The sequence below is a fragment of the Mesoplodon bidens genome, assembly GCF_964165515.1.
Source record: "Mesoplodon bidens genome assembly, chromosome: 2".
In the NCBI taxonomy this organism is placed as follows: Eukaryota; Metazoa; Chordata; class Mammalia; order Artiodactyla; family Ziphiidae; genus Mesoplodon; species Mesoplodon bidens.
In genome coordinates, this window is record NC_138177.1 from 147,870,106 (window position 1) to 147,884,084 (window position 13,979).

General features: G+C 48.4%; 1 protein-coding gene and 1 pseudogene across 2 annotated transcripts in view; both read right to left on the reverse strand.

The window, feature by feature from the left end:
* The window catches only part of LOC308612120 (taurochenodeoxycholic 6 alpha-hydroxylase-like), a gene marked incomplete at both ends in the record, with an annotated part of 57,901 nt that extends 46,956 nt beyond the window's left edge, over positions 1–10,945 (reverse strand). Inside the window, 3 exons of the mRNA XM_081224396.1 lie at positions 7,070–7,114; positions 7,753–7,894; positions 10,751–10,945. Of these exons, the coding sequence (XP_081080522.1) occupies positions 7,070–7,114; positions 7,753–7,894; positions 10,751–10,945 (382 nt within the window). The remainder of the gene's footprint in view (positions 1–7,069; positions 7,115–7,752; positions 7,895–10,750) is intronic.
* LOC308612663 (cytochrome P450 4A11-like) lies at positions 41–6,689 on the reverse strand (annotated as a pseudogene). Its single transcript has 9 exons — positions 6,462–6,689; positions 5,329–5,479; positions 4,860–4,985; positions 4,283–4,389; positions 4,010–4,200; positions 3,781–3,914; positions 2,818–2,882; positions 2,602–2,675; positions 41–209 (listed from the first exon to the last, which is right to left on the reverse strand). The product of its transcript is annotated as a cytochrome P450 4A11-like (transcript).
* Positions 10,946–13,979: the final 3,034 nt, after the last annotated feature.

Genomic DNA, 13,979 nt, shown 5'->3' on the forward strand with positions numbered 1-13,979 from the left:
AGCCAGAGGGAAGGAGGAGGCTCCTTGTCTCCAACAAGGATTACAGGAGCTTCCTGAGCTGCAAGTGGATCCCATTCTTGGGCTTCAGCACAACTTTTGGAATGGGAACAGGGACCCTGGAGGGATCCGGTGCCAGCTCAAAGCGAAGCAAGGTCAGGGCCACGGCCACCTTCATCTCATTCATGGCAAACTGCTTCCCGATGCAGTTCCTGGGTCAGGGAGAGAAAAGGAAGTGAGCAGAGGCTTCTAACCCCTGCCGGGCACAGGGCAGTCAGGGCTCTCCTCCACGTGGCCCAGCCCCGATCCCTTCCTTACGGGTCACACTGAACGTGCCGCCCAAGCCTCGGTCCACCCTCTCCTCCTGACCTTTACAAAGCCCACCTCTCTCCAGGACTAGCTTCTAACTCCTACTTCTGCTCTCAGCAGTAGCAAGTCCTGTTGGGGAGGGTCGGCCCTCTAAGCCACAGGGTCAAGTCACGTGAATCAGTAAATGTGAATTAGTACTTTGTTCACTCGTCCACAGGCAGTTTCTGGTTTCAGGCCAGGCCAGGGCACTGTAGGGGGGTGTGGGCCACTCTCGGGCCCTCACCACCCATGGCAGACAAGCAGGGGCCCCAGTCCCCAGACAGGACAGGACAGGGTTGTGTAAGGAAGTCAGGATGGCAACAGGCAGGCTTCTTGGAGGGGCCATGGGTTAGCGCCCCTTGACCTGCTGGACCACTTGCCTCCCAGTCAATGCTCCGGCCTCCTGTCTCCCCGCAGCCCCTCAGTCAACCCGCCCCTGGAACCTTCCCATTCTACTCCAGCAAGGCCCCTCCTCCCGTCCCGTGGGCTCCTCACTGGCCTCTTCAGTCTCCTTGCCTCCCCTCCCTCTAATGCAGCCACGGCGGCTCGGGGCCTGCTGCGCCCTCCATCACAGGGAGGACACGTCGCGGGGCCTCAGCTGGCGTCACAGCGCTCTCTGGGCTGCTCCTCACTCACCTCTCCCCTGTCCAGCCCCTCTTCCTCACTCCGCTCCTGTTGAAGTCCCCTCCCCCCGCCTCTGCCGGCCACATGCTCAAGACTCAGTCTAGTGACCGCCTGGCCTCCTGCCTCTGCCGCCTGCGCCTCTTTCTCCCACATCCCCAAGCAGCTTTAGTGTTAACTCAAGGACACATCACCGTCCAGTGACCAGGACAGTGCCAGAAACATGGAACATTCCACAATCTGCTCAGTGAATGAATGAATGAGTGAAAGAGTGGATGAATGCATGATGTCTGTCTTGTAAGGCAAACGTTCTGACCACTACACTATGGAAACATCACATGTCTGTCTTGAATAGCGGTAGTTGTTTCTTGACTGTGAACTCTTGGAAGCAGGGAAAGTGCCTTACATTTCTGTGTTCTCCTAATACATGACTTGGCACACAGAGGCAGCCTTAATAAATAGCTTTCTATTTGAACAAAGTTAATTGAATTGGAAAGAAAATTGGAATAAAATTAAATGTTTATTCTGACCTAGGAATTGAGTTTCCAGGTACCTGCTGTCCTCTAGTGGCAGCGACATGATGTGCAGCCGGTGTCTACAACAAAGAAGGACCCTGGCAGAAACCAAATCCTAGAGCCAATTCTGGAAGCATGTTTGCTTCAAGCCTGTTCTGTGAAGGCTGATTCACCAACTGAAAATTTCACAGAATTATAGATTCAGAAAAACTTGTTTTACTAAGTCATTACTAAGTTATGGAAGTTACTATTTCAGCAGGGGACTTATACTGTTGAAGATTTTCACAGCAGTCATTTTGGAATGTATCATTCAGCTTAACAGCTATTTCAAGTGTCCTTTATATTTTACATGCCACAAACGTCTCAAATGCATGTGTCAATTACAAAATAGTGAGTTTTCTCTCAAAAGCAATTGATTGCCTTTAATTTTGTGCCTTTTTGCCAATGTTAGACTCTGTAGATTCTGGGACTATGGTATATAATCCCCGCTATATATAAAGAATTATGGCAACTAGAAAAGGTGTCTTGTTTATATTAATAAGCAGTCACGACTTTGTTGGCTTCAACTGCAGAAATAGAGAATACACACTGCTGTGTAACTTTCTTCAAACGACAGGGACTGTAAGTGATCACGTACATGGCTTGAAACCTCAGGACAAGGAAGGCAGCTGGAAATCCAAACCCATGCAAACACGACTGAAAATACAGTGAGAGGTGGATTGGTGAATTAAGTAAAAAATGCAGTGAGCTGGACTAGAAATGTGCCAAGAGAGAAAACCACCTTCTAAGGTGACTGATAATTGGGAAAAGCAAACATCTGAAGTTTAAGTTTCATGGAAAATTCTAATGCTGAAAAGTCATACACCTAAAATGAGGAAAACCCTGGAATGCTTTGGAGAGGCCACAGCCATGGAAATGTGGCTGGTCTTTGCAGAAGTCAGGAGGTCAAAATCTCCACGGCCTGCCCTGAAGGCCTTTTTGTACATGGGGACACACGCCGCCTTCTCAACACGCCAACATACAGGGACATAACTGCATACACCACATATGAATGTAGACAGTCACACACATCAGGTAGCACCCAGTGACACCCAGATGCCCCAGATACAGAAGGCCTCACCTGGATCCTCGTGAGAAGGGCAGGAAAGCCCTGTGTTGAGAAGAACCTGGTGCCAACCTGGATGGGTCAAACACCTGCAGAGAGAGCACTGGGACCAGGACCGGTGGGGTCAAACTCCTTGCACCAATCCACCAGGGGACAAGAATCCTGAGGGGGAGCAGGGGAAGTGCTGGTCTGGAGAGAACATCCCATCCCCTCTTCCCATGGCCATCATACCTCTGGTTTCGGCCACACCTTCAGGTTGTGGTGAAGCCCATAAAAGGAGAGGGAGAGTGGGATTCCTGTGGGGCAGGGAGGAGAGAGAGAGGACTGATGGTACCCATGGCAACAGGGGCAATGTGTACAAAGGCCTGGGAGCCACCATGAGAGCTACCCTCCATCACTCTGAATGAAATGGTGCTCTTGCAAGACAGGTGGGCTGGAGGTGACAAAGCACATGAGCACAGATTAGGAGTAGGTAATCATGGCCCAGGACTGAGAAGGAAAAGAATTGGAGGCTTACATTTAGGATCACCTCACGTGAAAACTCACATTTATCAGGTGCCGTCATGAACCCTTGGGGCTGTTCATTAACTCATTTAATCCTCACAGAAGCACTCAAGGAAGGCACTCATATCCCCACGTGCAGTTGAGGCACCTGAGCCTCCGAGAGGTTGAGGGATGTGTCTGTGATCCCACAGCTAGGAGGTGGCGGGGCTGGGATTCAGACCCACTGGGAGGTGAGCCAATGGGTGGCCTCCAACCATGGCAGGGTTCTCAGACCTGAGCATCAGCTGCTGTCAGCCATCCACCTGAGAGCTCCTCAGAGACTGGACCATCTGACCCATGACAGTGCATTCCTTGAGCTCCCTCATTTACATAGACCCCACATGGAAAGAACCACATCTCCACCGGTTTCTGTCTGCTTCTCTCTTAAGCCTTCATGTCTCAAGGAATTAGAATTTTAGCCCTCCATTATAATACCACGTTCCGGAACTAACATTTGCTTATTGAGCTTTTGTTGGTTCAATTTCTGTGCCAAGCATTTTTCAAAAGTCGTTCAAACCACAGAGTAAATATTAATTATCTTGAGGTGGAGAAAATAGTCATGTCATCCTGGAAGTGGGCAAGCCCATGTGGATTTCTGATCTATGTGGTTTTGCAAAGTGTTTAGTTTAGTGGGTGTGGTGAAGTCCATACCTACAGGTAAGGAGCGTCCATCAGGGAAGGTGATGGGCTTGCTCAGATCTCTGAAAATGAATGGCACTGGAGGATAGAGACGCAGTGCCTCCCTGATGCACATGGTGATGTAGGGCATCTGATCCAGGTGGTCCCTGAAAGGAAACCCATTTGAGGGTGGGCAGGGCCGGACAACCAGGAGTTCTCCACTTGCTGAGGTGCAAGGTTCTCCCACCTGTTGTGCGCTCACCAGGTGATGGAGGTGCCATTCCCCAGGAGGCTCTGGATCTCTTCCTAGCACCTCTGCTGATGCTCAGGGTGGGAAGCCAGAGCACGGAGGGTCCAGGAGATGCCACTGGCTGTGGTGTCGTGACCCTCAAACATGAACGTATCCACTTCAGCACGGAGGTCCGTGTCAGACAAGCTGCTCCCATTTTCCATCTGCAGAGGCAGGGAGAGTGCAGGGTTTGCCCTTCCTCTGTGCTTCTGGGCAAAGCCTCAGGCCTCTCCTGCCCACACTCACTCTGGCAAAGAGGAGGATGTCCAGGAAATCCAGGTGCCTCTTGCTCCTCACCTTCTCCAGCTCTCCTTCCTTCTGAAGGTGAGCTTTCCTCCGCCTGATCACTCCATCTGTCCCAGAACAGTGGTTCCCAGGCAGAGATGAGGGCTTCTGGGGAACCAGATGAAGCACCCACCGTACCCCTATCTGCCCCTCAGGCCCAATCTGGGTACCAGGTGGATGAGGACGAGGGTGGGAATGGGCGCACACGTCAGGACAGAGAGCTCCAGCATTGTCTGATCCAGGTCGGGAATCCCCTCAATAGCACAGCCCATGGAGGCTCTGTCTGAATGCTGCTGGGAGGGGGTCTCATTCAACCATCACCAAAGCTGTGGCACACGTTATCTCCCTGCACCTCACCTGACACCCTGACATCTCAGTTCCCAACCCCTGCACCAGGGAAGTACCCAGTGTGGGTGTGAGCCAGCCCCTGAAGAGGAAGCAGGAGTCTGGGCTCCGCCTGAGGGGTCAAAGCCAGGCCCTTTTACATGTGCATGATGGGGGTGGGTGAGCGGGAGCCGCCCAGAAGGATTAGAAGAACCTGTGTGTTGATGGGTGAGCTGCCAGGCCCGGTGGCCCCAGCGGCCTTCGGGGTCCAGCCTGTAGTTGATGTCGTTCTGGTGGAAGAGATTCCTCACTTGGGAAAAATTCAGATTGTTGAGATTCCCTGATGGCCAGGATGAGGACTGGGAGTTCCAGATAGGTGAGGATGCAGAGGAGACTGGAGTGGAGGGAGCCTCTGACCTGGAGATGGAGCAGGGCTCCGGGTGGGGATTCCTCAGTCAGTGGGGACAGGCAGCACTGAGGCTTTGTCATTTCTGACTCACAGCCCTGGAGACACTTAGTCCTTTACAAGTGGCCTGAGTGGCCAGGCTTCTCCTTTTGCCAGGATCAGGGATTTGACCATGGTCCATGTCTCTCTGCAGAATATTGCTTCTCGAGCTCATAAGCATCCAAGCTGCCCTAACTGCCTCTCAGGTAAGTCCTCCCCAGCTGGTGAGAACAAGGACCCTGCAGTTGAAGGGTTGTCAATGACCTGTCTGTCTGGATGCTGCCCTGGTGGCTGAAGGCACACTTCATGATGATGTCCAGGGTCATCAAGGAGACGTGTCCAAGGACCTCCAGATGTGAGTCCAGGCTGACAAGCTTCTCCCACTTGTCCTGTGGTGGGAGGGGGACATTGACCCTGCTCTGCTCTCCCAGAAGGCCTGCGCTGACAAGGCCAGGCTCTCTCTCTCTGTCTCTCTAAATCTTTGGATGAGATTTCCTCTCTTTCTAAGCAGATGTGTTTTAGCAATTTAAGGCTGTATCACACATGTGTAATGTGATGCCTATTTTCTCAGAATCTTTCATTATATAATTAATCATGTTCTCTCATAATATTCTGAATTAGTTTCAAATTTTAAGAATAGAGTATGATGATGACCACCTTGGGGCCGACCAGAAACCATACTTTTTTATGGGACAGAGGGGAAAACTTAGGGGTTCTGAGATCAGAACTGGACAGACCATGTTCAACACTAGTAAGCAAATATTTCAAGTAAAGTAAAAGCATAAGCGGCTCTATTGGGGCTCCTAGTAGGGGGCATGCTATACTTCAGTTCCTTTCATTAATCCAGTGTTAGCTGAGATCAGGTGGTGCCCAGTCTACATCAGAGGTGATGTTTGTCAGGACCCAGCTCTGTGCATGTAGACCTGGCCTCATTTCCTCCTGTGAGTGGCTCAATTCCATGCAGAAGTCCTGGGCCCCAGGCCACAGCCTACCTGAGTGACATCCTGGGATGTCCACTCTGCCACTGAAGATGCCATTGTCCAGGGCATCCGGGGCCAGCTTGCACCGCTGTCCAGGAAAATGGCACTTGCTCTAATCCTCTGTTGAAGATGTGGAGATGAGAGGGGAGTGGACCCTGAATACACTATGTCCCTGCTTTCCCTTTCTTCGGAGCAAATTGTGGATCCAAGCTGCTGCCTGGGGACCCCTGTGTCCCTTCCAGTTTTGGTGAGCTCTGCCTCAGAGTACGTTCTGAATGCATCATTCTGGAGGCTGTGTCTGATGGACATCTGAGGGACACAAGGGTCTGAGAGTGGACTTTGTCAGCAGTGCTGGATGTGAGTGGGTCCAGGTGACAAGGGATGGACTCATCAGCATCACTCGGACAGAGTCAGCGATGAGACCCACGCAGGGCTTCAGGATGTCATAGTGGAAGGCTGGGGTCAGCATCCGCCGGTGCTGGAACCACGTCTGCTCCTCCAACACGAGCAAACCATACCATGGGCCACAGATGGGTGTGTGTGTGGGTTGGGGAGACTGGACCAGAGGGACAACTGGGCACAACTTGGGAGGAACCAAGGCTGTCAGGAGGGGGCACATCACGGGCAAAGGTAGGATAGGCTGATACATTTCAGGAATGTGAATTTCCAGAATGGCTGGTCCATAGGATGTGATTATGACAGCTGTGAGACAGAGGTTGAAAAAGAGTAGGGGGGCAGGTGATAGAAGGTATTAATTAATAGTCAGGCTGAGAATATCACAGAGGACTGAGGAGTGATGAAGACGAGGCTGAGTTTCAAGAGGGCTATCAGCACCATTACAAAGGGTGAGAGTTTCACTGGAAGGAGAGAAATGAGGCTTGACTGAGAGATGAGGTGGTGACCGGGTGCCTGGCACCTGTTGTTCTCCATTAACCAAAGTGGTAGCTCTTGGTAAACCTAACTGGTGGGTGGACTGCAGTTGTATTTAAATGTACTTACCAATCCAGGGAATCAGCAATCTGTAGGCATCATGAGACTTTGGGTCTGAAAGATAAGGAAGGAAAGTGGAGGGCACCAAACAAGACAGGCAGCCCCCAGAGCAGCTGTGGTACCTTCCATTCCTGATGCTTGTCAGCTGGCAGTCTGTCTCAAGCCACCTCCCTCTTGCCTCCCATCCCTGACTCTCTCTGTCCTGATGATCAGTGTGGGCCCAGGAAGGCAGACTCAGTGTCCCAGCAGCAGAACACCCACAGGACTAAGATGGTGAATCGGCAAGAAAGATAGGCTCTGCTCAGTGCCACGGGTAAGAAAGAAGCCTGTGGTTTTCCTACAGTTTGTGGTGGTTTGGCCGTTTCATGACCCAGGACAGGCAACAGTGAGAGGTGCCAAACCTAAATCAGTGTGGACAGGGAATTGTCCTCCAGACCTGGGATCATCTCAATTGGGTTAAAACAAGAAAGAAAGTAAGACAGAAAAGAGAAGTCAGCCCCACCCAGGTGTTTAAGCATTTACTATAAATGAATAATGTTGGCCTTAGTCTGGCTTGTGGGTTGCAAGGATAGCTGGTAGAGAGTCAGGTATTGATGGCTGAAGTGCCAGTTTCTTCTGGAATTTCACAGATCCAGGGGCATGTACCCAGGAGGGAAGATTTTCTCCTGCTGGGATGTGGGTTTCCCTCTCACCTGATCTCCCCAGGACCACCTTCATGTAGTCAGGGTCATAGATCAACACCAGGGCTTTCGTCCCCCACAGCCAGCGAACACAGGCACTTGGATATTTCTCTACCCCCTTCAGTAGGGGTCGCAGCTCGGTCTCCTCTTGGAACTGTCCCCAAGGGAAAGATAAATCAATAAAACCCTTCTGTGAGTTCCAGTGCTGGAGTGGGGGTGAAGGGCACGATGGGTACAGGGAGATCGTTCTTGATCGATCCGCAGAACTAGGAGTTTGGAACTATTTCTTCTGACCTGGGCTCTGCCCCAGACCTTGCTGGCTGTCCACCTTCGTCCTAAGACCACATTCTGTCCCCTTGTCGGGTAGAGCCCTGGGCCGCCGGTACGAACTGCCTACAGAAACTTACATCAGGGATTCACTCCCAGGCATAGAAAACTTTGGGAGGTGATTCGTACAACAGTTGCATGAGCAATTTATGATAATTTGTATCACTTGGTAAGCAGTTTTGTTGTATAATTTTGTTTATTTAGAGAATAAGATAGATTATATGTTTAAAATTAAATGTATACATTAATTTCATTGTCTTACTTGTTTTATATTTTCAATAGTATCTCAGCATACATATAAATGTTAATTTGAAAGAGTGTTTGGGATGTATATGGCTAAGTGAAAAAAATTAAATACTAAACTGTGTTTGTATCATATTATTTTACATATTGAGAGAGTACACAGATTCTGGATGTATCATGAAAATGGTATTGAACTAAGGTTTTGATATGTGAATTAATTTATCCCATTTTCATTTACCAGTGTCCAGAAACTTGTGTGCACTTTCCACCGCCTAGAGGAACCTCTTGAAACTCCTCAGTGTGGACCACAAAGGCCCTTGCTTTCTGGCTTTACCCTCTCTATTCTTGCCTCCTGCCGGGCTGGCGAGTCCACAGGACCCATTGCTCTGTCTCCAAAGATGCTGCCGCCAGTGCTCCTTGCAGTGGCCCCACCTGCTCACATTTCTAGGCCTCTGCCCAGGTTCTTTCCTCTACCTGTTGTGCCCCTCCTCTTTGCCACAGAGCAACTGCGTCTCCTTAACCTTGGAGATTCAGCTTTGTTTTATCACCTCTGGATTTCTCGTCAACATTTCATCCTAGGCATGTTCCATGCAGTCACCTCGTCTTTAATTCAATGGCTTCTGTGTAGCTCAAAGCAACCATCTGCCACTTTGGTATCTAATCTCTGTCTGCATCCTTCTACCATCAGGACTCGCCAGCTCTGAGGCAACTTGCCTACTGGAGGATGGGTTCCTTCACTGAGCACATATTTACTGAGCATTTACTATGTGCCAGGCACTGGTTTAAGGCACTGAATTAGGATGCGGCTGTAGACACTTGTCTGTTTGGAGCCTCCAGGAGACAGCGAGATTGAGGCCATGACAACCGTAGGGGCTCATGAATGTGTGATGGACGGAAGACCAAGCTTCTGGGGAAGCTTTGGGGCAGGGACCCTAACTCAGACCTGAACGTTAGAAAGCTCTTCGTCATGCACTTGCTCATTCATCGAGTCATCATTTACCAAGATGCTCTCGGGTTACAAAGATGAACCAGAGGGGGGCTCTCCCAGAAGGAGCTCACAGCTATGACACTGCAGACAAAACTAGCTGAATCCGGTTAGCACTGCCTTATGAGAAGGACAGCCAAGGGAAAAAGGGTTGTCCCCTGCGTTCCTGGGAGACCCAGAAAGACATCTTGGAGGAGGTGACTTGGGGCTGGGCCTTGGCAGACAGACATATGAGGGACAAGATCATTCCAGGTAGAGGGCACATGGGAGCGGAGTCCCAGAGGCCAGAATGCCCAGGCAGGCGGGGAGGATGCTGAGTAACCTGGGGTGCAGGAGATTAGGAAGGAGAGGGGAGAGAGGTACTGGGCCAGCCCACGTGGGGCTTGGGCTGTTTCCGGTTCCCGTCATTGGCTCCACTCTACAATAATCACGCTGCAGAGAAAGGGAGGCCTCAGCTCTCTGCAGCCCCTGATTTTCTCCCAACATTTGTTCAGTCCACAAACCCTTGATGAGCCCCTCTCCATGTGGCCCCTGACTTGGCTCTGAGCCCCCCGCCACCCAGGCTAGTGCTGCCAGTGCTGGGTGGGTAGGCGTTGCCCCTCCCCAGCCTGCAAGCTGCTCCTTCCCTCCTTCCTGTCCCTCCACACATTGGGCTGACATCCCTCTGCGCAGGCTCTGTGCAGGGTGCTGGGGGTGAGGGGGATTTCACACTCGGTTCCAAGAGCTCATAGTCCAGTGCGGGAGGACACCAGGCGGGTGACCTCACCCTGTGGATGGTGCAACTCAAATGTCAGTTCTCCTTACCTGGCACCATCCTGGGAACCTCACTCGTGTGCCAGCAGCTTGTCAGGGTTTAAGCACTGAAATCAGGAGGCTGGAAAATTCCTCAGTCTTAACAAACCGAGCCAGTTTGTCCTTACAGCTGATGTAAGCCCCCACCCAGCAGGTGGGTCTCTTTCCCTGTGACCTGACATCTTCCTAAATTCCTGTGTGTCATCTCCACGGACAATGAGCCCACAGGGCAGCATCCATCAGACTGATGTCTGTGCTCCCAGGTAAGCTCAGGGCCAGGCAGAAAGGATGGGATTGAGGGATGGGGCAGGGAAAGATCTAGAAGCCTGTTCTATGAGAACAGTTGAAGCTGCTCAGCCTGGAGACGGGGAGACTCAGGAAGGAAGAGCCACTGTCCTCAAAGTGCAGATCTATAGGCCTGCAGATCTACCTAAGGAAGGAGCGTCTGACAGACCTGAGGACACCAGCACAGGGTCCTTGGAGGGAGGGAGCTCCCTGGACTGGGATGAAGAGCCAAGACCTGAGAGGTAAGCTGGGTCCTTTTGTGAGGCCACGTGCTCGTCCCACAACAAGGCTTTGTCCCATGGACGTGCTGACCAGGACCATGGTCTGAGAGACCCGGCCCTCCCTGCCCTCCCACTCCCCCATCCCACTCCATCCTACCTCCTGCATGTGCCCATAGAGCCAGTGGGAAGGAGGAGACGGGAACTGCTGGAGGGCTTTGAGCAGCCAATCTCTGCGAAGGTAGTGCTGTGCTGCCTTGAGCAGAAGCAGAACCAGGCTGATCAGGGAGGCCACCTGCAGGAGCCCAGAGACACTGCCCAGGGCTCTGGAGGTGCTCAGTGCAGCGACACTCATGGTGCAGCGGCTCCTGGATTGCTGACTGTCCCTGAAGGTGGCTGACCTCCCCTGAGCACCCACCCTAGTTAGGGAGGATCACCTCACCCACCTGGGGGAGGGTGGCAGTGAGGGCAGAGCTCAGACCTGGGCCTCCAGGGTTGGGTTTTTATGTTTTGTTTTGTTTTTTAAATTTAAACCAATCTCTTTTTTGTTACAAAATGTAAGTAATATAAAGAGAAGATAATATTTATAAATAGAAGTGGGAGTTTGTGTTGTACCAGGATCCTGCAAACTAAAACATGCTTACATTTTTTTTTTTTTTTTTTTTTTTTTTTTCTTTTTGCGGTATGCGGGCCTCTCACTGTTGTGGCCTCTCCCGTTGCGGAGCACAGGCTCCGGATGCGCAGGCCCAGCGGCCATGGCTCACGGGCCCAGCCGCTCCGCGGCATATGGGATCCTCCCAGACCGGGGCACGAACCCGTATCCCCTGCATCGGCAGGCGGACTCTCAACCACTGCGCCACCAGGGAGGCCCCATGCTTACATTTTTAAACACTTTAAACAAATTGAAATAAAACAGGATAGTAAATGTTTTTTCAAACTCCCTTGAATAACGTATCTCTGTGATATCTTGTTTATCACTGTGATATTGTACAGACCAGAATTTAAGTCTGTCGTATCATCCAGCCGTGGACTACCCTGCATGACCACACGAATCATTTTCATTTGTCCAATGCAACTGAAAATTCCATCCCACCCTTTTTTTCAACTAACCAGCAGGTTAATGCACACAGAGTGTATGGATGCTTAAATATTTTTTTAAGTTTGCAGGGGTTTTGTCTGTGTGAATACCCCTGTCTTCCTTCTTAAGAAATGAGAGAATACAAATTTGAAATGTAGTGAAAGATGGCTACTACTGAAATATGATATTTTTTTAAAAAGGTTTGGAATTATGTACTTAATATTTAAAGAAATCTTTATTCAGATGTCTTGCTTTAGTCAGCTTTTGAGGCTTATAGACCCTTAAAGCAAGATTCCTTTCAGAGTCATTGTTTTCACTCTGTTGTTTATTAGTCATTGAATTAATTTGTATTTTTCTGTTGGATTAGATAAAATAGGTAGCTGAGAATCTTGTAATCTTTATATTGTTAGCTATATTATAAGTGCAGCTTCTTTTGCTGTATATGAAGTCTTTCCTGAATGCAGGGTTTTTTCAGAAATTAAAAAAATGCTGAAGAAAAGAGGACAAATTAAATTTTCATGAAAGGAAATCTTAATCAGCAGTGACAGTGTAAGAGAAAGATGATTGCCACTTGGTCATCGTGGAGAGGCACTTAGATTTGGTGTCAGTGCTTCTGTTAACAATGACTAATGTCTCTCTTGGAGCAAGTGCATGCTCCATCATAACTGTACCTGCCTAGAAAGAGAGGGCTCAGCAGTAGGCACCACTCAGCAAAAGCAAAAAACAAACGCAAAACAATTAAGAAAATGGTAATAGAAACATACATATCGATAATTACCTTAAATGTGAATGGATTAAATCCTCCAACCAAAAGATATAGGCTCGTTGAATGGATACAAAAACAAGACCCACATATATGTTTTCTACTGGAGACGCACTTCAGACCTAGGGACACATACAGACTAAAAGTGCAGGTAAGGAAATAGATATTCCATGAAAATGGAAATCAAAAGAAAGCTGGTGTAGCAATCCTCATATCAGATAAAGTAGACTTTAAAATAAGGAAATAAGGAATGTTACAAGAAACAAGGAAGGACACTACATAATGATCAAGGGATCAATCCAAGAAGAAGATACAACAATTATAAATATATATGCACCCAACATAGGAGCACCTCAATACATAAGGCAACTGCCAACGCTATAAAAGAGGAAATTGACAGTAACACAATAATAGTGGGGGACTTTAACACCTCACTTACACCAATGGACAGATTATCCAAATAGAAAATTAATAAGGAAACACAAGCTTTAAATAGCACAATAGACCAGATAGATTTAATTGATATTTATAGGACATTCCATCCAAAAACAGCAGATTACACTTTCTTCTCAAGTGCACACAGAACATTCTCCAGGATACATCACATCTTGGGTCACAAATCAAGCTGCAGTAAATTTAAGAAAAGTGAAATCATATCAAGCATCTTTTCTGACCACAACGCTATGAGATTAGAAATCAATTACAGGGAAAAAAACGTAAAAAACACAAACACATGGAGGCTAAACAATACGTTACTAAATAACCAAGAGATCACTGAAGAAATCAAAGAGGAAATCAAAAAATACCTAGAGACAAATGACAATGAAAACACAATGATCCAAAACCTATGGGATGCAGCAAAAGCAGTTCTAAGAGGGAAATTTACAGCTATACAAGTTTACCTCAAGAAATGAGAAATCTCAAATAAACAATCTAACCTTACACCTAAAGCAACTAGAGAAAGAAAAACAAAAATACCCAAAGTTAGTAGAAGGAAAGAAATCGTAAATATCAGCACAGAAATAAATGAAATAGGAACGAAGAAGACAATAGCAAAGATCAATAAAACTAAAATTTGGTTCTTTGAGAAGATAAACAAAATTGATAAACCTTTAGCCAGATTCATCAAGAAAAAAGGGAGAGGATTCAAATCAATAAAGTTAGAAATGAAAAAGGAGAAATAACACTGACACTGCAGAAGCACAAAGAATCATAAGAGACTACTACAAGCAACTACCTGCCAATAAAATGGAAACTTGGAAGAAATGGACAAATTCTTAGAAAGGTACAACCTTCCAAAACTGAACAAGGAAGAAATAGAAAATATAAACAGGCCAAACACAAGTAATGAAATTGAAATTATAACTAAAAATCTTCCAACAGACAAAAGCCCAGGACCAGATGGCTTCACAGGCCAATTCTATCAAACAGCTAGAACAGAGCAAACACACCTATCTTTCTTAAACTCTTCCAAGAAATTGCAGAGGGAAGAACACTCTCAAACTCATTCTATGAGGCCACCATCACCCTGATACCAAAACCAGACAA